At 42.5% G+C, this 25,185-nt stretch overlaps 1 protein-coding gene and 1 pseudogene across 1 annotated transcript in view; both read right to left on the bottom strand.

Moving 5' to 3' along the window:
- ATP8A2 (ATPase phospholipid transporting 8A2) overlaps positions 1 to 25,185 on the bottom strand; it is a 617,557-nt gene that overhangs the window by 229,927 nt on the left and 362,445 nt on the right. Inside the window, exon 26 of the mRNA XM_044249456.1 lies at positions 1,974 to 2,157. Coding sequence (XP_044105391.1) covers positions 1,974 to 2,157 — 184 coding nt within the window. The remainder of the gene's footprint in view (positions 1 to 1,973; positions 2,158 to 25,185) is intronic.
- Positions 14,259 to 14,376, bottom strand: LOC122908054 (annotated as a pseudogene).

Raw genomic sequence — 25,185 nt, 5'->3', positions numbered from 1 at the left:
AACTCCAACCAGAGACGTGGATCATTTCACCAGGGCGAAGGGATGCATGAAATTGTGGGCTCTCTTGCTTCTAACTAAAGAAGAGGAGGCACAGGGTCTGGCAGAGAAGGTGTAAGGCAAAGAGCAGCATTGCTCTTTGCCTTACACAAAGGTTACAGAGGTTCAGCGGAACCTCTACCTGATCGTGAGCAGGACCACGGACAGGAGAAATGAAGACCCATGGACACGTGTGGCCAACCATCACTTCCTCTGACCGTGCTCATTGTTACACCAGTGGGGCAAGAAAACCCCAAACTCTAACTCTAACTCTCTCCTCCTTATGCTTCTTTGATACTTTTGATTTGAAGAGAGCAATTGCTCCGGATTCCACAGCCTATTACTATGCAGCTTCAATAAAGCAGGTCACGGAATCTCCCTTCCCCAGACATTTTAAAGAAAAAGACAGACAAATATTTGCCTGAAACTCCTAGGAAACCTCCACAAAGATCCCTTCCAGCCACATGATGCTATAAGTCAAGTATTTAATAATGCTGGGGTGTATAACATCTACAGCTGCTGACAGACTACAGGAAGCGAGAGTCCCACGGGCCTCGGAGTGGTTGACTCAGGAAAGTGAACGGGCAGGTGTGCGGGGATGGTCCCCAAGGTCACGTCCAGGTCTGGTGTTCTCTGACCCTGGATGCTCGGATCCGAGGCAGGTCACCCAATGTGAAGGAGCCCCAGTGTTCCCACCTGTACAATCAGAATTCCTTCCCCTAACTTCTTTAGCAATTATCTTGAGGATTTATTTGAAATCAAGATTGATTTCATGTACTTTCCAGAGCCATGAGGATTTTGTAATTCCTCCCTGTGTTTGAAGAACTACGAGCTGGGAGGGAATCGGAGCGGTGATCTAATACAGAGCCCCCCCTCTGGGGAGGTAGACCCCAAAGCTGCACAGGACCAGCCTGCAGCCCCGGGTTGCTGGAAGCTCTTTCATAGTCCATATGCAGCCCCTGATGTCAGCTTGAAGGGATAAAAAGCCATCACTACCTGTGTTCATATAATTAAGGTTAACACATTCTTCAAATGACTAAACACTGGAAGGAGACGAGGGAACCCTAGCTAATGACCAAATGAGCAGGCCCTTTATCATGACATACTGTAATTTAGAGACAGGAGGAAATGATTAGTGCCCAGTATGTGGTCTAGATTTTCTGGATGATCAAGCAGGCCAAAAGATCTAGATATGTCACCCAAGGTCAGAAGGTTGGCTATTTTCCTTCACTTTTTGGCTCTCCATCATTGAGGAGTAGACATTTCTTTCAGCTCAAGCCACCTGTTCCGTGACTACAAAGTACATCAGGAACCTCTGCATGCAACATTGGATCCAGAGTGGAATGGGCTGACCTTGGCCTAACAGCAGGAGGCCAGCTGCTACTGACCATGGGTTATCGCTATAGCACCCTGGTTATGGCTACAGAGAGGGAAGCAGTTGTAAGCCACTTCTTTCCCCTGACCTCAAATGCCTGAGGAGAGAACGTTCTAGCACCTTCTAAAAAGGTGGGGATGGTAGAGAACAAATGGGATGGGGATGGTAGAGAACAAATGTAATGAGCACAGCCATTCCTTGGTATGCGACGGCACAGGGAAAAGCCCATGCAGCAGATGTGAAAGCTGAGGATGAAAGACTATCATTAGCAGGATCAGAGACCTATCTGTTAGGAATGACGCCTGCCTGGAGGACAGAGAACTTGGCCAACCTCACAGCTAGCAAAAACCACCACAAGAACCAAAACAACTACAACAACCAGCAGCACAGGGCCTTTAAACTCCAGAGGATTCGAATACTCTGGTGATTTTGTCTGGACAAATTTCAAAAGGGACGAAAGAGTTCTTAGGGCTGGACTGAAGGTCAAGCACCAATCAGACCTTCATGCCCAGTGGACACCTCTGTCAACAGGACAGGACAGCTGGTCAACCGCGCCTCTGACCTGTGCAATGGCATAATCCGAGTTGTTGGTTGCCTGCATGCCTTCATTCCCACTGATTCCTACACCCACATGAGCTGTCTGGATCATCCCAACGTCGTTGGCACCATCCCCAATGGCAAGGGTGATGGCCTTTACCCGCTTCTTAACCACGTCCACTATTTCAGACTTCTGCAGAGGAGACACCCTGTAAGAGAAGAAAGAAATGATGACTATGTGCATCCTTCCAAGGGAAACAGCTGTAATCTACATTTAGCTAGCTGCATTAAAAGGGCAGTTATTGGACCATTTCCAGATTCAATACATACATTTTATGCTCATGTGCAAAGAAGCTTTCAGAAAACAGTAGCTTGTGGCTTTCAAGTATTTGCCAACTTCACAGATGAAATACACAAGTCAAAACTAACTTAAAACACAGCCTGTCTGTAATCGCTCTACCCAGGGGCAACTGTGCGCGCCAACTCCTCAGGGCCACATGTGGCCCCCTGAACGATAAAGACAGGGAAGCTAGTTGGAGGTCTAGGAAATGTCTTCCGAATAAATCAGAAAACTAGCACAGACCCCAATTTTGCTTTTTTGCTCAACACATACAACCTAGGGCTGGCAAGAGAATCTTCTGTAAAATCTGCTTTCACGGAAGGGAAAGAAAATTGGCAAGGCTTGAAAAGCACAGAAAGAGGACCAGAGGAAGAGAGAGGAAGAAAGCCTTCCCCTTCTCCACCTCAGAAATGGAGGCAGTGTCTGAAGGGCAGCTACGGTGGAAGGATTTAAGAAGGGGCGGGGGGCATTACAGGGACAGGTCTACCAAAGCTCAGCTGAGCAGAAGCACAGCCCAACGGGAAGATATGACTGCCTTTGCCGAAGAGGGGTTGTTTCTGCAAGGAATCAAAGAATGTGGGCTGTTTTTCTTAGGTTCTCAAGTCATCTGGGAAGAACACCCAACATAAATCTGTGGGGCTAAAACACAGCAGTATTAATTATGATGAAGACTTTGTTCAGAGTATGAGACCAGATAATAGAATAACTTGAGAAAACTACTAGTACCTCAGGACTGATTTATTTTAAATTCTGAACTGGTGAGCTAATGGTCACTTTGGGAAATTGACAGGTAAACTCCTGAATGACTAAAACATACACACACATGTGCACACACACTGCACGCATGTGTGTGCACGCACAAACACAGTAAAAGGCCTGTTGGGGTTTCCCAGAGATATACTGGCTGAACCCACATATGTACTGTACTTGTAAACTGGAATAGACACTTAAAGACTTTCTCAGTTGGACTATGACCTTTCATACAGCCTCTGACCTCAAAACATCAGTTTCCAACAAAAAACTTAAACTTTACCTTATATTTACTTTTACCAACCCAGAGACTTATCTGTGTTTGGAGAGACAGCAAACTGAATTTAAAGCACAGTTACTCTGAAAGCCTTTGCTCAAAGAAATGAAAATTAGCAAGTTAGCAAAAGAGAATCAATAGTTTGAAAAGCCTTTAGGAGCCAATGTTATATGATCTACTACCTCTTGTATCATTTTCACAGTGATTTTCAATAATGGGAGTTTACTGCCTCCTGGGACAATTGGAACCACTAAAAATTATTATTATTACTTTTTTTGAGGTTGATAAGCTATGTACTTCAAAGTGCTATTCTGTCCTCCGGGTTAGGCTAGAATAAGCACAACTCTTCTTTCAAATATTAGGAAGGCTGACCTAGAAAGACACCTATCATATCCTTCCTCCGTAAGTTCAGTGTCTGCTGGCTGAACTGTCCCAGGTCTCTCACCCATGATTTAACAGGCATGCTTCAGAACTTACAAATAACTTCCAAGTGTGATCTTCCAAACAGCTACAAGCAGAGCAGAACAGAATCACCATCTCCCTGGAGCAGATTACTAGACCTACTGTAATATATACATATCTTAGCATGAAATCACTGGAAGCTTTACTCTGTCCATCACTGACCTTCCAGGCACCTAAGTGTAAGCAATTTTCATGGATAGGGATATTAGCTGTAGCTCTTCCTTCTACATTTGTTCAAGAGCTACTTGGAGCCAAGGGCTGACCTTGACATTCCTCTCTCATTAAACTCCTGACTGGCAGACACAGCTCTCACAATTCCAATCTGCTACACAAATGTGATATCCCATTTCATCTCTAAGCTCAGGAGAAGCAGAGATCAAATATATGGAGAAAACAAAGTAGGATTCGAAGTTAAATAACTGTGCATGACCTTCCCCTGTTCCCTATACTGTTTAAATAGAGGAAATAATCCTGAGTTCTCATCTTTCCATCGGTAAAAATGGGAAAATGAGAACCACCCACTTAATTAGATAGTTGATATATTTATGTGACATCATGTTATCCTGCCAGTGTGAAACAAATGTTATCTCCTACCCTACCTGCAAAACTCTGATTGCTGGAAAAAGAAAATTGGACACATCTGAGAACTACGTACCATCTAACCTACGGTTCCCTATAAGTAACCTGGGGTACTGCAGTGGCAAATTATTGATTTTCAAGGAAAATACAGCAACATTTCTCAGATAGTAGTACAACATACTAGCTCAAAGTAGCTCACAGTTTCGATATCAGATAATGCTACATTCCTTCTTTTTTTTTTTTTTTTAAGGACTTTATTTATTTCTTTGAGAGAGAGACCACACAAGGGGCAGGGGAAGAGGGAGAGAGAGAAACTCAGGCAAACTCCCTGCTAAGCATGGAGCCCAACATGGACCTCGATTTCATGACCCTGGGATCACGACTTGAGCTGAAATCAAGAGTCAGACGCTTAACCCACTGAGCCCTGCTACATTCCTTTTTATGATATCTTGGTGAAGCTGAGTTTTCACGACTGCTATGATAAAAAGCAAATATAGCTTGTGAAAAATCAACGTGGAATAGGAAATGAGGGACACAGCATTCATGCTTTCTCCAAGGTTTGAGAAGGTATACAAAGCTTAACAGGTGTGCATATCATAACACCAGCAAATAATTATGGCTATTTAAGGATGAAAGAAAGTATTATTTCTTTCTGGTTATGCGCATTAGTGTTTCAAATGTCTGCTAAGTTGTTAGGACATAAATACTTCTTAAATTGCCTGACCTTCCCTTCCTAACAGTTATGAGTGTTTGGCGTTCCTTCTTGGCCTATGGACTTTGCAAAGGAATTACTGAGACACTAGGGTACGGTAAATGCAGAGAATCTGGGAACCTCCATGTTGATCACTCCTCTCTATGGTTACATTGATCACTCTTCTGAGTACAATCGTTCACTCACTGAAGTAGAGCTTTACCACCATTTAATCTCAAACTTTTCTTCTGTGTCCACAAATGTGTCACAGAAGCACATTGGACAAACACTGAATCAGCACTGGGATCCTTGAGGCTGCGACTCCTTGAGATTCCACATGCCTCCCAAGTAACTGGGTAAGCTGGTCTCTTTATCAGATCACCTGAAGTGATGTAGAGCCAAAGGAGGTCTACAGGGCAAAAGGGGAATCTGCAGGGCACAAAGCTTAAGGACAGCAACATGGCGCTGTGGGAGGAGGGAAGGGCTATGGTGGTGGAATGGGAAAGCTCCTACACAAAGCCACAGTTTCCTCCGAGGTCAAAGGATTTAGTAATAAGTCAACCAACAAGCAAGTAGCAAGTCAAATATACTCACTACATTTGCCACTCTGGGATTTGAAACTCCAGCAAATCAAGTCATGATTGTGATGATTTTAAGCAAAATCTGTGAAAGTCCAACAGCTGCCTTTTCCCAAAAAGCAAGCATAAAGAGAGAACCTGACTGGGGTATATAAACCGAGTCATACCCCAGCATTTTAGAAGCATGAAATTCTCATCAAGGATTTATTATACCCTCAGCTGTGATGCCTTGAGAAAATATAACTCTAGCACCCACAAGGGGTTCAAAACAGATGTCAAACAGCTAATTTCTATAGAACTGAACAGGTACCATTATGCTTCAGCCATACGAACTATTTCAGTATGCCAAGTTGCCAGGAAGCACAAACCAGCTCTTTTTAAATCTTAATTTGTAACCTGGAATCACATGCCACACTTAAGTATTCCCAGCATATAGTACATTCAAACTATAAAATAAGAATTCCAGACCACATCTGAGATAAGCTAGGCACTTGGGACAGTTCTATAAACTATTTTAGTGCCTTATGAATAAAAACACAAAATCAAAGATCTTTAATCAACTGGAGAGATATTTTACCTGCTTTTTTGGCTAACACAGAAGATTCTAAAATGAAAGATAATTTTTCCTTTTGAGACTTAAAAAAATTCCATATTCTAGAGTATCTAATTTTATGAGATGTATTCCTGAAATTTTTAAAGATGATTTATTTATTTATTTGAGAGAAAGCAAGAACATGGGTGGAGGGCAGAGGAAGAGGGAGAGAGAATCTTATGCAGGCTTCATGTTGAGAGCAGAGCCGAAACTAAGAGTTGGACACTTAACAATGAACTACCCAGGTACCCCTGTGTTCCTGGAATTTTTAAAACTTACTTTCTAAAATTATTTCAAATATAACACTTACATAGAACCTTTGGTAACTGCTTTTCTAGAATTAGTGATCATGCATGAACTTATCCAATCTATAGAAGTCCTGGTCTCAGAATGAATTTTCTAAAATTCTGAATTGCAATATCATCTGAGCAAACATAAATCCCTTCCCTTCTCAGAGCTCCGAGGTCTCATCTGTCAAAGAGGGGTAGACCTCTATTACTGATTTATAGAGTGAACTCCACTGAGCCAAGGGAGTCACAAGAAACCTCACCCAGGAGCACACAAGAGAACTTCGACTAAAGCCACAACACTTATTCATTAACCAGATTCACTAAATGCTTTTACTAATTGGACTCCCAAACTTCTTTATTCCATATAGAAAGTTCTTATGACAGAAAAGACCACTGGCCTAGATCAATAAGTCTCAAATTTTAAGTGAGTATCAGAATCACTTAGAAAGCTTGTAAAAATAGAGTTTTTTGATTCAGAAGTGTGCATTTAACAAGCTCCCAGGTGATGCCGATGCTGCTTGTCCCTGGACAACGCTGATGTAGTTAGCACTGACCTGGACAAGATCACAAGAGCTCTCTGGCTCAAATGTTTTAATTAGCTAGGTAGGCTTACATTTCCCTAGCACAAGATACATGTAAAATTTTCATGAAGTGACACCTAACAATGAGCAGGAACACTGAATCTCATCCTCTTCTTTCAAGCTTTGTATAGGTAGGTTCTTCTTTGCTTTTAACCCCCAACTAGTGAGTACAAAATAGGGTTGGAATTTAAAACAGTCTTCCAATCTGAGTCTCATGTAAGAGGCTGAGAAAGAGGAAGTACTAACCAAAAATGTGGTCTACAGGACTTTGTACGTTTTATTAATGACACAGAAACCAATGACTATGATTTAGTTAATGAAAAATTAGATTTTCCTATTAACTTAAAGATAATATCTTTATGAAAGTGATCCTCTTTCCTTAAAAGAATCAAAATATTACACCTTTTTACTCATAGCAGTCAATAACCCTAAATGTTTCGCAAATTGCAACATCTTAAAAAACAAATCTCAGTTTGCAGATAAATGAACACCGAACAGATCTAAAATTTAAAACCAATTAAACTATCCCACGTATCCGTTTAATAAGTGCTTCTATGGTTGACCAACACCCGTTCTAACCCCTGTGTTCTTTCCTTAGATGCATTTAGTGTACTGATGCAGGGCCAGTTGTCCAGGCCTCCTGGACAGTTTTAGCTTTCTGGAACATTCTATCACTGTGGTCTCACCCAAAATGTGTGACTCTCAAATTCGATCTCATACCTCAGTTCTAAGTGCATCTCACCATGGCTCTAAGCTCCAAAAGCAGATAATGTTGGCAGCCTGGGACAGTCCCCAGAACAGAGTGGCAGATAGGAGGCTTCAGGTTAGACGGGGCGATGAGAAGCTATATCTGGGCAAACCCATAGGTACCTGAGGCTAGCTAATGGCATAGGCACAAAGAAGTGAAATTTAAACTCCCTCACTCAGTGGTTCTCAAATAGACTTAAGTGCTCCTTTATTATAAAACTGTACACATAGAAAAGGAGCTACCTTCTACATGAGGAAGCCATAAGAGATGGTGCCTCAATGACTCACAAGATGTAACTGAAGATGTGGTCCAGGTTTTATTTCAAAAACGCAGTGCCTGAACAAAAGGCAGCCTCGCAAGGTTGGGCTGGAGCAGAACACATTCTCAAAAGCAGAATGAGTGGCTATAGAGGGAAAAACCATTATCCATGAGATAATGGGTTTGAGAGGGTATCACCATACACCTAGTTGCTAAATGAGCGACATACACAGACGTTGAGGGATGAGCATCTCTGGCTTTGATTGGTTCAGCAGTGAAAGGTTCTATCCTACCTCAGCATTTCCTCCAAAAATTGAGATGTTATGGAAGGATTTCTCTCCATCCTTAAAAAGTTCAAACCACATTTGATTGGCAATATAAGGGATGGGGTTTCCTACAAAATGTCGTATGACTGAAGCTTTTATTCTTTCCGTAACCTTATAAAAAATCTGCCTCATAAAAGAGCAGACAGGATGACAGATGACAAGTGGGTATATCATGGACACCAGCGTTTCAAGAACTGATCCTGGAATTATTTAACAGGTACAACTCTTTCAATGGCTCAATGTATGCAGTGTAACGATTATACTCATTATGGGGTATGTGTTTGTCTCCCTTACCTGCCCTTCCTTTCCTTTTCCATCCTTCCCTCTTTTCCCTCCTTCCCCATCCCACCTAAAGGCTAATCCAGTCATTTATATAGCAGACGTTCAATAAACAGTGACTAACTACCAAAGTCATGATTCTAAGACGAACTGTATCTCTAATCATAATTATGAAGAATAGGAGAAAATATAATTCTACTTAGAAATAGGTTAACTTTCTTTCTTTTGTTTTTAAAGATTTCATTTACTTATTTGACAAAGAGTACAAGCAGGGGGAGTGCCAGGCAGAGGAGAAACAGACTCCCCACTGAGCAGGGAGCCCAACACCGGGCTCAATCCCAGGACCCTGGGATCATGACCTGAGCTGAAGGGAGACACTTAACTGACTGAGTCACCAAGGTGTCCCCATTAACTTTCCTACAAATGGGAACAGCTATTGTTGTGTAATTCTGAAAGACTAGTTCTACTCACAGATGGAGACAGTGAAAGCAATACACAAACAATGGTGCTCCTCTGTGAGCTCTAAGTTTGGATGTCACCCATGGAAAGGAGTCGGAAAGACCTCACTATTCCTGTGGTCTAGGGATAGACACTGTTTGCAAACTTCCTGACTGAGTACGCCAGTGGCCTTGATTCTGTTATCTACTAATATCCTTAAAGGCATTATAAGCTTATTATAGGCTTCTTGTGACAGCTCTTAATGACATATAGAAGCAACAATCCTTCGCTTCACATGGGGCTCTTCTGGGAAGGGCTATCACATAAGCCTGGGCTGCTTTCCCCTGCCTCATTCGATCCTCATGCTTTGACCACAATAATCCAACAGTTAGCTCCTGAATATCGTTGTGCATAAGCCCTTCGAGGGCTTAGCACACATTGGCTTACCAAGTCTTCTCAAATGGTCTCAGGGACGTAGGGGAAAGAAATCATCCAAACAAAGTCTTTATATTTAAGTGCCTCCCCACATATTTGCACCTCGTACCATGATTTCAGTCCTATATCACCTTCTATCACAATCTTGAATACCAAGGTACCTTTGCACTAGCAGTAACTTTTCAACACAGTGCCTAGCAGAATAAGCATGTAATTTGCTGGCTGAGTGAAAGGATGGACCTAGATCTCACTATTGGTGATACAGCTCAGAACCCTGATGTGATCCAGCCACCCTTGAGAAATACGGGCAGTAAACCCCAAGAGCTACTTAGCAGCTAACTGAAGAGCCCATATGTCCTGACGGTATTGCTTATTTTGGGATGTTCTGATGACATTCCCTGCGTGAAGCTCCCTTGGGTTACGCTGCTGGCACAATGTGACATGTCTGACTGTGCCAGGTGAGGGATGGGGAACCAGTAGCTGTGCCGTCCTCCTGCTTTGTATCTTGGTGGTGGAATTCCACAGTCATTTTAGGAATTTAACACATCTGTTTGAGTATATATTAAATTCAAATTGCAGAAAGCTGAAAACTTCCATAGCATCCTAAAAGCAAAAAGATTATTTTCAACAACGCATAAGGATTCATTTTTTTCAAAAATACTAAGCTTAAATGTTTCCCCCCTGCAAAAGAGACCTCAGCATTCAGAGAGAGGAGATGAGCTCTCCTTCACACTCTGTCAAAAAGGGGGAGGAGAACGGAGGGGCAGCTAGGCGGTCTGGAAGCAACAGAGAGTGTGAGAGCTTTTTAAAAATACTATTTGTATAAATTGGCCACTAAAACAATACACTAACAATTGCTAGTAATAATTTCCTTGTTGTTTCAAAGGTTCACTGGACTCACCCAATTTAATACTACAATCTTAAGGGGTCACTGATGATCTCAGTGTTACACTCACACACACACATACTGCACAAAATGTGGTCTCGATTCTCCTATGTTTTAGTATCAAACCTTGAAAAACAACCTTGCCAGTGTCTTAATCCAAGTATTCTACACGTTTATGTGGAATGCATTATCCAAGATTTAAATATGAATAATTTTAGACTAGACACTAGTCATCCAAAGTCACACATATATGGCCCCTAAATCTTGATTTCAAAATCCAAAAAACTTCTCAACAAACAAGAATTCTGGTCAGGGGTGGAGGAGGGCAGGGAATAAACCCGAACGACCACTTTGGGGATGAGGCTCTATATTTATCACTGATCTTAATTACTATTTGACCGGTGACTGCCTTCACCGTTCTGTAAGCCTTCTCTTCTGTCCAGCCTAGGAGGCAGAGACCAGCCATTGCACAGTCATGAGCTGTGAGGGAACCTGATATTCTTCATTCACCGAACAAAAACCTTATAACCTGATCCGGCCCGCGCTTTGGCTGTAAATGCTATCCGCGCAGCTGAGGCTTTCAGAGTGGCTCTCTGAGAAAGGGAGGACACCCTGTCTGCCCGAGATCAGTTTACTCCACAACCAGAAAGGGCTCACTTTGAAATAAGTATCCCCTGCTTGGGGGCTCAGAATTTATGCATCTGTACTTGTGTCCATGACAATTTTATTGCATGTCCAGGAAACAGAACAATTAGAGTGGTGCTCCTACAGGAATCGAGCTTCTGAAAACCTAACATCTCCACTAAATGATAAAGAATATATGAAGATCTGGGCAAACACATTTGATGTAAAAATTTAATAGGTCGTATGTTGTGAATTACATACGGGTTTATATTCACTGAAGTCAACTGGCTATAGTCTGTTTCTTCCTGTCCTAGGCTGAAAAGAAGGGCCCCGACTAGGAAGGCTGGGATTTAAATAAAAGATATTAGATCCTTCTGTTCCCGGGCTGAAACGGGGATTAGAATAACACATTTAAATACCTTAATGTTTTTAGCACAAAAAGCATTAATTCGATACTCTGCTTCCTTGAAATGCTTTATTAAAGCCCCCCAAACTCTCTTAGGAGTGTCTGCCTTCCTTGGAGTTAACATACATTTATTGTTCTCCACTGCAAATTTCACTAGTATTTCAAAACAGCGTGCCTGGCCTCTGCTGTGGGGACGGTGGGAATAGGAAATAGAACTGAGAGGAAACCTGAGAAGGCTTTGAGTTTTGACATTTCAGAGCAAGCTTATGGCTCCTTCAGGACTAGGGATCATGAGCTCATGCACGACTGAAAATAAATGACGACTAAGACACTTAACAGAATGATTTTAATTAGACCTGCCCCTCACCTGTTGTAAAGGTCACCTGATTACCAGTCCAGTAAGTAAGCCGAACTGTAACTACCTGTACTCTGGAAAAAGGGGGGGGCAGCCTATCTGCCTCTTGACCTTCAGCTGGGGCCTGATCCAAGCAACCCAGAGCCCTAGAGAGCCACAGGGACAGCAGTGACAGATGCCATGTGCACCCACTCTCTCAAATCGGAAAAAACTGAGAGTGGAATTTGTTGGGTGGAAATGCAGAGAAGTTGTACAGAGTTCGTTCTTCCAAGAATGATATACCCCTTCTCAAACCTAAAGCCTCTGGATAATAAGCCACTAATCCTTGATCTCAATAGCAGGAAATGATAATGCTTTTCTGGAGTTACATTTGTCCGAACCCATAGAATATACACCAGGAGTGAACTCTAATGTGAACTATGGAGTCCGAGTGACATGTGGGTTCATCGATTGTAACAAATGTACAGTGCCAGGGGCGGAGAGTGGATGTTGATAGTGGGGAAGGCTCTGCCTGTGTTGTAAAATCTCTGTACCTTCTACTCAATTTTGCTGTGACCTAAAACAGTTCTAAAAAATAAAGTCTATCGGGGTTGGGGTTGGGGAAGCAGCGGTATTCTACCACTGCCAAAGCAGAACATGAGAATGACTCCTAGTGGTTCTCTACATCTGCTAAAATCCTGGACAGTGACAGAGAAAGACTGACGGACATCAGGCAGAAGGGGCAGGAGGGTCTGGTGGAGGGAGGTGGTGCAAGGATGGGCACAGTGACCATCCATATGAAGGTCTGTGTAAAGAGAGGACACGAGCCCCAAGACACTGTGCACCCACCGAAATAATCAATCATAACAGCTAAGTATAAGAGTAGTCAACTTAATCTACTGCAAGCTTACTTTGTAATTTGCTCTTCTAATTGATTAAGACTATCATAATAGCACTTCTTTGGATAGAGTCTGGTCTGAAATATTGCTGGCTGTGTATTTCTGTCTCCATAATTAGGCTATTAGCTACCTGGTCTTAGGGATTTCTTTTACTCATCTTTAAAACCTGTAGCACCAAATACAATTGTTAACAAACAAATATCTGTTGAGCTGCCCATTTTTAAGTGATTGCTCTGGACATCTTTCAGTTTTGATCAAAGAAAAAGGTGGATTAAAGCATTTGTTTATTATAACGCCTGTTTAGAGAAGCCAAAATCCCAACCTTCAAGTCCACCTGGTATATACACTTTTCAGAGTAAATTAATATGCCAATCAGATTAATCAGGTTACCGCCTCCCATAAACAGTAGATACCACACCTAGAAATCAAGCTTGCCATTTATGTGGTTTGATAGGCGGGGTCGGTGCTACCAACACCTGCCCTGTTCACCTTGGCTGGCAGCTGCAGTGGACAGGTGAGCAAGACCACACTGCTGTCCGGGCAGACAGCCTGACGCTGAGACAGTGAGGAGATAGAATCAGAGCTAGCTCATACAGGCCTGCTTGCATTAGGGCTACAAAAGGGAAGTTCAGAATGAAGAAAGCTCCAACCAAGAAACTTCAGATGTGACAGTCAAGAAATACAATGCAGAAGGTGAGCCATGCCTAAATCTTGCAGTTATATCCACCTCGCAGTCGACAATGGGAGTCATCAACCAAACGGAACCTCAACTAAGGCAATGTGTTAGGAGAGGCACAGCAGTGCTATAGCAAGCAAAGTTAGAATGAATACCCTCTTTTTCTATTTCTCACACACAAATGCATAGTATCTCATTAAGTTGAATTGCTATACTCTAGATAGAATCTAAAGCAGTGATACCTTCGGTGTTAGAATTTTTCAGACAACATAACAAAATGACCTGTCACCCACTTAGTGACCCCGTTTCCAAGGCAAAGTGACAAGGGCACGCCAGGTCTTCCTTTGGGCTCCAGGGATACCCAGGTGATAAAAGCATGCACTGTGCCCAATGAAGATTTTTTGTTTTTGTTTTTGTTTTTGTTGTTTTGTTTTTGCTTTCTTCCCTCTGAATCCTATGGCCTACACCCAGATTCTATTACCTGAGGTCCAACCTACATGTGGGGAAAGCCTTTAGGATCCTGTGGGTTGCTTAGAAAATCCTACCCTTCTTACAACAGCCCCCAACCCCCTTCCTCATCCCATGGAGAGCCGGTTCTCTTTCAGGGTTTTGGTGTGTTCTGTGTTCAGGCTGTGGAGGAGGGAGGATAGAGCTCAGGTAATGACCACGTGTGATCAGAGGAACATTCAGGAGGGATGGTGGGGAATGCTTCATGTGAGAGAAACCCACAGATAGGGCAGGACTGGCATCCTTGCCTCCACTCATATAGACAACCTCCCTGGTTCTGGGTTCTTGCCTCTGTGACCAACACCGAGGGTTTCTAATGTTTCTTAAGCTCTGGAACCTATACTGCTTTCTTTAGAAAAAATGAAATGTTTCATAAATTTGTATATCATCCTTGTGCAGGAACCATGCTGATCTTCCCTGTATTTTCCATGTATTTTTCCAATTTTAGTATATGTGCTGCCAAAGTGAGCATTCAAACTTAAGCTCTTAAGTTGAAAGCAAAAACAATATTTTGTTATTTTATAAAAATAATAATAGTCAAAAAGGAGCAGCAGCAAGTGCTAATTTAACACATACTACTTATTCATCAGTAACAGAGCTACATGCCCTCCACACACTGGCTGATTTAATCCTCAGTGCAACTCTGAGAAGTCAGGAGCAGCACCCTGACCAACTCAAGGGTGAGAAAACTAAGCTCAGAGTGGTTGACACAGTGTGTCCAAGGTCATGTATCCTAACAAGTGGCCACAACAGGACCTAACCACAGCTGTCTCACCCTGGGTCTGCCTGCTCAGCCACCCGGCTCTACTGGAGGCTACTGTGCAAACACCTACTTGAGAAGCTCCACCTTGTTCTGCTGCTGGGCCAGCCCAGGCTGGGGGACAGAGCATATGCAAGGGATCAGCTATGCCCAGTCCTATGGGAGGCCCACAAAGTTACCTGATCCTGAGTCTCCGTTCTCTCTTTCGACTTGTGACTGTCCCCACTGCCACATGCCTCATGGAGACCAAATGCACACTAAAGGTGAGCAAGCATTCTGAAAGATGGGGGAAAAACTCACATCTTGGCTTCTAGACTCAGATTAAGTAACCACCACCCCTCATCACCATCCAGGCTCCATGCTAGTCCTGGCTAAGAAGGTCCTCCCCCAAGTTCCTGGCTTCAGGGCCTCCTAGGGTTTCCAGAACAAGAGACAGCAGAGAAGAAAATTTTGCCTCGTGTGTCCCACGCTCCCTCAAAGTCCTGTATCAGACTGCTTTCATGTAGAACTTTACATAATTTCTTTATATACCAACCCATGAAACTGCATACTAATTCACACTAACATTCATACATACTGAATATGAATGTATGAAAACACAAGTAAGACTGTGAATTCTTGCAGGGTAAAGATTACGTCTTCCGTTTTTAATTGGTCATGCATCCAACAAAGTGCTTGGCACATCATGGCGGCTGCTACGTTTCCCTCCATGGATCACATTGCAAGAATAATAGAAGCAGTTCTGCTAGATGCTGTGAGGGAAATGGAGCACACGGAGGTTTGGAGCAGCGAACGAGTGGGAACAAAGAACAAACAATGGTCAGCACACCTCTCTTAGAAGCTTTGTCCCTGGGCGAAATTGGGAGTTAAAGTAGGGAAAGCCTGCCTCTGCAGATGGAATTGTAATAATATCAGAGTTTTGCTTGAATGGTTAGAACTGTGTAATTAGCTTAGTCTGTCCTCATACCCCAATATCAGGTCAGCTGTTCATTAGAACACATTACAAACACCAAAAAATGTGCAGCTGCCATAAGCATGATCTCCCCATGATCAACAAACATGGAAGCACAATTCTTTCTCGTTTGTGTACGAGAAATAGTTTTTCCTCTTACTCTTGTCTCTCGAAGTGAAATGAAACAGTAAATAACTCAATAGGGATACAATTAATAAAATAGAAGTCCATAATCCATTTTACTCTTCCCAAAGAAAATGGACAGAATTGGTAAAAGACAAATTTCAAACAAGCCTAACTATGTAAAATAACACCAATGAATAAGTCAAACAGATTGAACCCCAGGTCACAATCCCAGGGTCCTGGGATGGAGGACTGCATCAGGCTCCCTGCTCAGAGGGGAGCCTGCTTCTCCCTCTTCTGCTCCCCCTGTTTGTGCTCTCTCTCTGTTTCAAACAAATAAATAAAATCTTAAAGAAAAACCAAAACTACCCCCTCCAGCAGATGACCATTTTCAGTTAACCTAAAAATCCCAATGAAATTTGTCATTATGTATTCTCTTACATCACAGATGATGTGTTGCTATAATAAAAAATAAAATCTAAAAAGCACTTTATCTCTAAAAGGATGATTAAATATTATTTTAAAAACTTTAAACTAAAACCTGAACTTGTTTATATCTGTTCTGAACAAATTTTAAAGATAAGACATCTCTGCCTACTTTTTGACATCAGACAATTCTTCAGGACACTCTACTTACCTGGGGCTTTATGTGAGCTCCAAAAATCTAGGTAAAGTTCTTTTAAAATTTAAAATATTAATTTTTACTCAAAGAAAAATATTTTCAATATTATTGAAAAGATAGTTTTGGCTGACTTTTATGAAGCTAGCTATATATATAAGCCATTAAATCAGATTAGTAAAAGCTCAAAAAAGTCACATAGGGTTTCTTCCATTTGAAATATTTAAAACTTTCCAAAGAAGCAAACACAAAGCCACTGCTTCCTGGAAAGATAACAGTCTGCTGGGTCTGGGCAGGGAGCACAGCACTGAGCGTGTTGTGTTTGACTTGCTCTCCGATAATCCGAGCAGTAGAAAAGCAGACGCCAGGCCAGTTAGTTGAATAAACCACCAATACTCTTTGTCAGCTTTCTTTGCACATTCTGGAACTCTTTATTGGCAGGTAATGAAGTTCAGGTCATTAATAGCACAAAGGAAAATGTATTGAATAATCCAGCCACATCGACTGTAGCAAACTAGCTAACCAATGTAAATGCATCGGGCAATTAAGTTAGATTTGTAACGATAGCCTGATGCTTTTGAGGTGCTACAGCACCTGATGGGGGGGGCTCTCAATCTTGATGGAGTCAGATGGTGTCGGCGGTGCGCCTAACAGCTCTTGGAACAAGTCAGACACACATGAGGCTAAGTGCAAGGGGAATGATTTCTTTTTTCAAATCGTTGAGTGAATGAAGGAGAGAAAAGTATGCGTGAAGGCTGGCTTAATACACTTTAATGGTCATTAGGAAATAGCCATTCTCTATTTCTTCCAGATGCTCTGTCAACTAAGGAAGCAGACTTTTCTTTAACTCTGAGGGCTAAGTTTTGACACACGTGATGTTTCTCTCTCTCTCTCCTTTTTTTTTTTTTTTTTTTTTTGGTGTGTGTGTACACCCACCCACCAAGCACAGTGGCAAAGGAGACCCTTCCCACACTCAGGGAGCTGCTTCTCTCCAGAACATTATCCCACGAGACTCAGGGCGCTGCCAGTTCTCATGACAACATGTCTCCAAGACAGAAGCTGGGAAACGTCATCACAGACATGGAGCATCCATCCCTCCATCCGTCCATGCTGAGGATAATTTTTTCTCTGTGCTCCACCGACAAAGGACAGCACCGCACTCACTGTTTTGCAATATACCCCAATGTTCACCTCAATACTGGCCCATAGCTGGCACTCAGAGAATATTTGTGCACCCTTTTCCCCCACTAGGATGAGTCTCCAAATTTACAGCGACACACGGCTCTAGAAGGCAGAGCACTGTATTCATTAAAGGGAAGGGGAAGTGAATAACCACACAACCAGAGTGTCTGGCCAACACTCCTATGAATCAGCACTGAGCTGGGCAGCTATTCAGCCACCAGCTCAAGCTAAAGATGGTTTTCTGGATGTGCATGCGGGTTGAGCCAAAGGCAGCTATGGGACCAGCTATGGGACCAGCTATGGGACCTAGGCATTTTCACTCAGGCTGCAAGTCCCAGTGGGCATACTCCAGGTCTGCTTGGGATGCCCCTGTCCAGATTTACCTCCTTTTTTGCCTATACGATGTTCTTAAACATGCTGGGGCCAGTACCCGCTGTTCCAATAAGAGCACTAAGTCTTGTCTACACCACTCCAGCCAGCTGAACTTCAGGGGAAAATTGCCGGAACCCGAGAGAGCAGCTGAAGACACACTGGAGACTGGTGAGTCCGCAAAACACAAACCCACAAACAAAAACACAACAAAACGAAAATAAAAGCGAAACAAAACAGAAAACTGTAGCTGTCTTCCTCTGTGCTAGTGCTGAGGAAAGGGAGGAGATGGCGGGCCAAACCGACCAAAAAACAGCCCAGGAGAAGGGAAGAGCTTGAATAGAATTTGTCAAAAACTAAATACAACAGAAATACACAAGTCGACGTGTGGGTCAATAAGCACCCTGCCCTACTACCAACACGCCTAGACAGGACTGCACGTAGCTTCTGAACAGGCAACCAACTGCAAGAACGTCTGGTAAGAAAGTAGGCGGGTCAGGAGACGCAGTGCTGGGGTCACCGACAGCCCTGAGGGCACCGTCCCTAAGTACCACACCGTCAAGAAAGCCATAGACCTAAAATGTGTCCCGCAGGACAGGGACATATGTCCATGGTGTACCACCGAACGAAGACAGCAGGCAGAGAGACTCACGCCCAGCGGCGTCGGTTTGGGACAGCCAGGAAGGAGACACACACGTGGAGATAGAAGTGCAGGAGAAAACGACCGAGAAAGTGTTTGCGTCTGACAAGCACAGATTTAGGCGAATTATTCCTTCCCTTCTGTTCTCTCTGTTTCACATGGAAGATAGGTACCACTATTATTAGGAAAAAGCAAGTAAGTTCTTAAAAACAAAAGCCAATTAAATACTCTTTGAGACCTTACTTAATTGGACTCCTCCTTAAAACCTTCATGGTCACCTTTGCCCTTGAGCGTAGCCATTTGGGTTGTGTTACACGGTAGGATATCTACAGGCTCACAGAGTTGGGCTCCACGTTCTAAATACCAAAACACGTGGAAAAGTCCCGCAAAACAAGAGGCTGATGTTTCTTGACACCCTGCCTCTATGCCTCCCATTCCAGGCACCATCTCTTCCCTATAGTCTCAGCCTCACTAAACATTGGCTGATGAGGCTGAATTCAAAATTAAGCCAAGGGGGTGGGATTAACTTAGTTCCCTCCAAATAAATATGGAAACGGTTGTAAGAGACTCGGGAACCCCCTCCCCCCCACCCCAAATCAATCACACATAGGCAGTAGGCTATGTTTCATCAGGAAAATGTGGAGTTTGTGCCCTGAAGACAGCAGGTTGTGAGCTGACCAGCACCCTTGTGCACACGCCCCTGAGCCTCTCTCAGTTTTCCAGGACACTGTGACACAGGCCCAAAGCTCACTTTAATTTCAGACCCTGCACAAACAAAACAGCAAATTCTCAGGCTTCAAAAACAGATACAGTGCTTCCATGTTACTTTACGGAACTGCCAATGTAATCCCGAAAGGACTTCTATGTTTTTCCAGAGCATCTCTTTCAAAATAGAAATTTTATCTATACAAGTAGGAACTCTTGACACACAAATAATTATTTTTAAAGTAAACTTAGATGTCACTGATGATGAGACAGTATTACAGTTATCTCAAGTAATTCATTCTTCTCAATAATGACCCAAACTTCCTGTTTTAATCTCCTTTTCATTTTTAAAGAAAATCTGCCGAAACCCCGTGGGTTTGTTGCCCTCCACTACTGTCTACACAGCAGCCTTGCCCTACTCAGAAGGCCACTCTTCCTACTGTACTTTCTTGAATTCCTGAGGATCCCCCTCTAAGAACGAGTCTAAGTATGGTATATCACCATTCCAGAAGCTTCCCAATCACACTTTAGGAGGTGATGGGTATATGTCCATTACTTTGACTGCAGTGAAGGTTTCATGGGTGCTTGCATTTGTCCAAATATCAAATTGTACACATTAAGCATGGGCTGTTTCTATTTCTACATTATACCTCGACAAAGCTGCTAAAGACATGTAACTGAAATGGACTCTGAGAGCGTTATGTCTAATGAGGCTTCTTCCTCCCTGACAAAGCCCACGTCCCATTCCCTACCCACCCACCGTCCGGCCGCCCTGCTTTTCCTCCTGACCAAGCTGCTCCTCCAGCCCCCTATATCCTCCCTCTGCTAACTTCTACTCCATTTTGCAGACCGGCATCAGTGTCCCCTCTGCCTTGGGCGAGGTCTCCACCAATCCCACCAACCCAAGCTCGCCCACCACTCTCCTCTACGTCCGGGAGCCCCTGGTAAATCCCTTAATCAGCACACTCCACCTCGTGTCCCTGAAACGACCGTTTATGTGTCCGTCTTTCTCAAGGCACTACTTCCTAGGAGGCGAAGACTGTTTCCTTTTGTTCAACATGTGGCACAAAAAGCACCAGTGATAATAAGAGAGTCAACTTCTAACTCATGGAAACGAATCTAGTTTCCTGTCCATAAGAACTGCTCTTAGAACGTCCATCTCGTGGGCGTTATCATTCCACTGTCCTCTAACGACAAACACCAGTTACTCCACGTAGTTGAGATTTCAGACTTCACAGAAATTGGGGCATAGGACCAACTGGGTTTCCACATTCCGATTTCCACACTTGGAGATGGAAGTGCCTATGGGATGTATGTGTGGTGGCGATGGTAGGGGTGACTCTTCGTCAATGCTGAGAACGTTAACATAAAAAGAGGAGAAAGAAACATTCTGAAAATGCTACGACCCAAACCAGAATAGCTGCTAATACAAACAGGCCCCTTCCCAAATGTAAGCGGGTCACGAGTAATGGCTCAGCTCAAAGCGGCCGCAACGATACTGTTTACTCTCCATTTGGGGCTTAAAAGCATTTTCGTTGATGAACAGGCCCCGAAGCAGAAACATCTAAACCCAGGCTAATGCCCAGCAGAGCAGTAACTTCTTTTGATTAATTTACCAGGACTGAAAGCACAAGAAAGAGATCAAACCACGTTCTGTACTTAACAATTAAACAAGCAGCCGATGCCTCCAGGATGGTGTATGTCAGGATGAAAGCCGGTTGGGGTCGAATGAAAAAGCAACAAATCTCTTACATTGATTAATGCTTATAGGATTTTTTCCCCTTTCAATGTCATAACATTTCATTCAATGGTCAAACCGAAGAGTTTATATAACATTGAAAACAGAAAAAAGTTCCAAAAGCCTAAGAAAGTTCAGATGTGTAGTGAGGAGAAAAATCAGGTCAGTTCTTCAGAAACCTCAAAACCATTTGGTGGAACTCTGAGGAGTCTGCTGAAAAAATCTTCCCCATGAAATAGCACGGGGTAGAATCTCATCACCTCCTCTTGTGGAAAAATAATTTCCCTACTATGAGATTTTCTTAATTTATATTATTTAGTCCATTCACAGTGTTCCATACTATTTATTATACACTGTTTTGAAAACAGAGACAAAATATAGTACAAATGTATCTCTACTTAACTCTTCTAATTGGAATTTAAACCAAATTAATGCTCAAATCACTATGAACAATGAATATGTTTATAGTTAACCCTCAGATTTTCTGAATTAGCTAAATCAAGTTTTTAGAATCCTATGACTCTCCTTGTCAGAAACAAAACTAACTTAGATACTTGTAGTAAAATAACTGAGCTAGGTCAGCTAAAACTGTCATCTTGCTGAAAAGCCACAATTTTCTAATTTTAGATCCCCAAGGAACATTTCTTAGCGACTTCAATATTACCTTAATGAATTTACTGGTGTGTTTGGGGGCTACTCCTTACTTCCTTTCCTAATTTATAAAATGGGGATGACGGTGAACGCCTTACAGGATTTTATGATTAAATGGCATAGTAATACATAAAGCATAAATCTTTAAACTCTATCATATTACCTCCCTTCCCATATACTCCACACCAGTCTATGCTAGATTATTTGCAGAGCAGTCCCTCTCCTTAGAAAGCAACCCCTTGTGGCTAAATTCCCCCTCGATGTCTGGGGCTTGCCTCCTCCGTTTTCACACAGATCTCACTGTATCATAAGGGCTCCTACGCAGGCAGCCTTCAGGGCAAAGATTGTTCGGTGAAGGTTCTCTGGTATGTGGAAGACATTATGATACCCTTTACTATGTCTGCCGAAAAATTAAAATCGAATCCCTTCGTGTTTTTAAACTCTTATGTGGAAACACCACAAAATTTGGAAATACAAACCTGAAAGCTGACTCTTTTACTGACCTTCCCACAGTTCTTTCCTTCTTACAAAGATATAGGAGCCCAAAGAGCACACACAACTAGGCATGTTTTCCTACTCAGACGCTCTGGCTCTGACGGGCTCTGATCCCTTATTACTACTAATGGAGAGAATAAATGCGTTGTAGTTGAAGTGAATATAAGTTTCTACTGATCCCCATTTCTGATCTCATATATGTGCACAGAAACACAAAAACTACCATTCTAAGTCTTCTCAAAGATGGTAACATCCTCCCTTGTCAAAAACTACTTGAAAAACTCCTGGGTGAGATCAGGAAGCACAAGGAAGAAGGATCTCATTTTACAGAGGAAGTAGAGGAGCATAGCCCAGATGGAACATGGTCCTCTGTGGGCTCTGGGATTCCCCCGGCTGGAACTAAACACATCCTATCTAAGCAGCTCTGGTCACAGGGGTATTTTGAAAACACAGGCAGAAAAGCTGGAGATGATACCACAATGCTGAAGTATAGAATTAAGAAATACATGTGAATTTTTCCACAGTGATTTTGACTCTGGAGGTAAAAAAAAAAAAAAGGCTTTCCCTTGAACCTGTTTATACAGCTCAGTCTTAAATGTACTTCTAAATAGTCTTCAGCTGGAATGGTCAGATTTTTAGCTATTGAAGAAACGCTTTGCTACTGTTGTGGGGCAGATCTATCATCTGTCCAGGAGAGAGAATGTGCTAGGAAAGTTCCCTCTCAGTACGTGATCATCAGAATCTCCAACAAGTGAGCAGGGAACATTATAGACTCAGCCTGGCTGAATTTTCTTCTAACTATAATGAAATTTCACAAATATTTGAGCAACTATAGTATACTAAGTGACCTCAAATACTTTTCTTTAAAAAGAGATAATTATGTGCACAAAAAGTGATTGTGAAAACGCCCTAGTTCAACTTCAAATTCTTTCAACGGCTTCATTACTTTATTTGCCTGTGTGCTGCCCTCTTCTTATTTTCCAGGTTAAATAACCAAGAGAGATGCCCAGACCCTGTCATCCATTCTGTGTCAAGTCTATGTCAGTATGCAAATCTCTACAGCCTGAATGCTCCGTACAAGTCTTCCTTGTTATCACTGAAGTTGTTTGTTTTGGGGATTTTAGTCTTGAGTGGGCTTTTACCATTAGTTCATTGAGCATGCCATTAAGCACGCCAATTTCAGCTGAAAAAGTGAGGAATACCAATTGCACTATCTGGATTTTAAAGTCTTTTCTGAAGAATATTTGCTCTGGAGGATCCTCTTTGGTACTGAATGGCATTTTTACAAAGGTTCACAGCAGAGGAATGAGAAGTCATTCCCCTAAGGTACCCAAAGTATGGTGAAAACAATATAGGGACAAACATAGGATTTAGTCAGCCTTATGCTTGGCATTCTGTCAAAGCTGGGCAAGTCTATTCTTACACTATTTCTCTCTTACTAAAATATCCTTTTTGGCAAGCATGTGTGCACACACACAACACACACACACACACACACACACACACCCTAAATAAACCTAGGAAACCGAACTAGAGGATGAAACTCAGGTGTGTATTTGTTTGCTTAAAAATAATCTTATTTTTAAAAGTTCTACTAGTGCCTAAAAATTAATCCTGGCACTTATTTAATTCACATGATAGTCACTTCATTCTTTAAATAGGACCCACTGCCCTATCTTTTATCAACTCTATCTTGGCTGAATTCACATTTACCTCTATGTGAAAGCACCCCAGCACATGCCCAGTCATAGGAAAATTCCATACTCAGTCACAGGGTGGAAGCGGAGCTCAGAGCAGAGATGGACTTAGAAGAAGCAAATGAGATATTCTAAGTCCTTGTGAGACATTCCTGAAAATGACGCTAGATCAAATTCAAGCATCTCCTGTCCATTTTTTAGAACCAAAACAGGATATAAATAAAGATAAGTTAAATGGACAATTTGATTTAAATTCTAGGCTGGCTTCCCTGTCACTGAGCATGACACTTCCCACTGACGTCAGTCAGCTTGCAGCATAACGCACATGGCTCGTCATTAGCCTCAGGAGAATAAGGGGGGAAGTGAATTATATACTATCAACCCTCCCACCTAATCCCTACAGTTCGCAAGCCAAATCTGAGCTGGTGGGTCCCTTACCCTAGCGCTGTCCTACAGATACATACTCCTCTCGATCATATAACATGACCAGAAAAGCACTACAGCTTTCCCCAAGGGTGTTCATTTCCCTTCCTTCGCACAGCCTCCTGAGATATAACTGACATCTAACACTGAGTAGGTGTAAGGCAGACAAATGCTGATTTAGTGCAATGATACACTGCAAAATGATTACCACCACAGTGTTAGCTAACAACTGCCTCATGTCACATAACTGCTGCTTTTCTGTGAAGGGAACGGTGCAGATCTCCTCTCTGGGCAACTTTCAAGTCTCTAACACAATACCATTAGCTCTGATGACCATGCTGTACATTAGATCCCCAGAACTTATTCATCTTACAATTGCAAGTTTCTACTCTCTGACCAACACCTCCCCTTCCCCCTCCTCCCCAGCTGCTGGTCACTTGCATTTTGGTCTCTCATTCTAGGAGTTCGGCTTTCTCAGATTCCATGTATAAGTGGTATCACACAGTATTCGTCTTTCTCTAACTTAATGATTTCCCTCTGTATTGTCTGCAAGACATGGGACCATATTTAAAACAAAACAAAACAAAACAAAACAAAACTAAAGTTCTTTCCTCTGAAAACGCAATCTAACAAAGATAAGAAAACTCTAGTATACCCCTTGGGATGAGCTCACTTTTGGTTTTACAGCATGCCTTGTAAGAAGCCAGTTATTACAAACACTGTCTGGGGCAGGTTACTCATAGCCACAGTGGCTTTTGAGATTTCTAATCAAAGTCACATATATAAGGACATACCTGGGTTGGGATCACTAATGCCATCTGGATTCTTAGTGTAATTATCAGCTTGCTATTACCTCCTAATTGTTAATATCACTGATGGAACCGAAGTGATCTCATAATCTCAAAATATGGAACCCTGTGTGTAAAA

This window comes from Neovison vison, chromosome 5 (assembly GCF_020171115.1).
Source record: "Neovison vison isolate M4711 chromosome 5, ASM_NN_V1, whole genome shotgun sequence".
In the NCBI taxonomy this organism is placed as follows: Eukaryota; Metazoa; Chordata; class Mammalia; order Carnivora; family Mustelidae; genus Neogale; species Neogale vison.
Note: the sequence above shows the minus strand (reverse complement) of the source record. Positions and strands in the feature narration are given on the sequence as shown.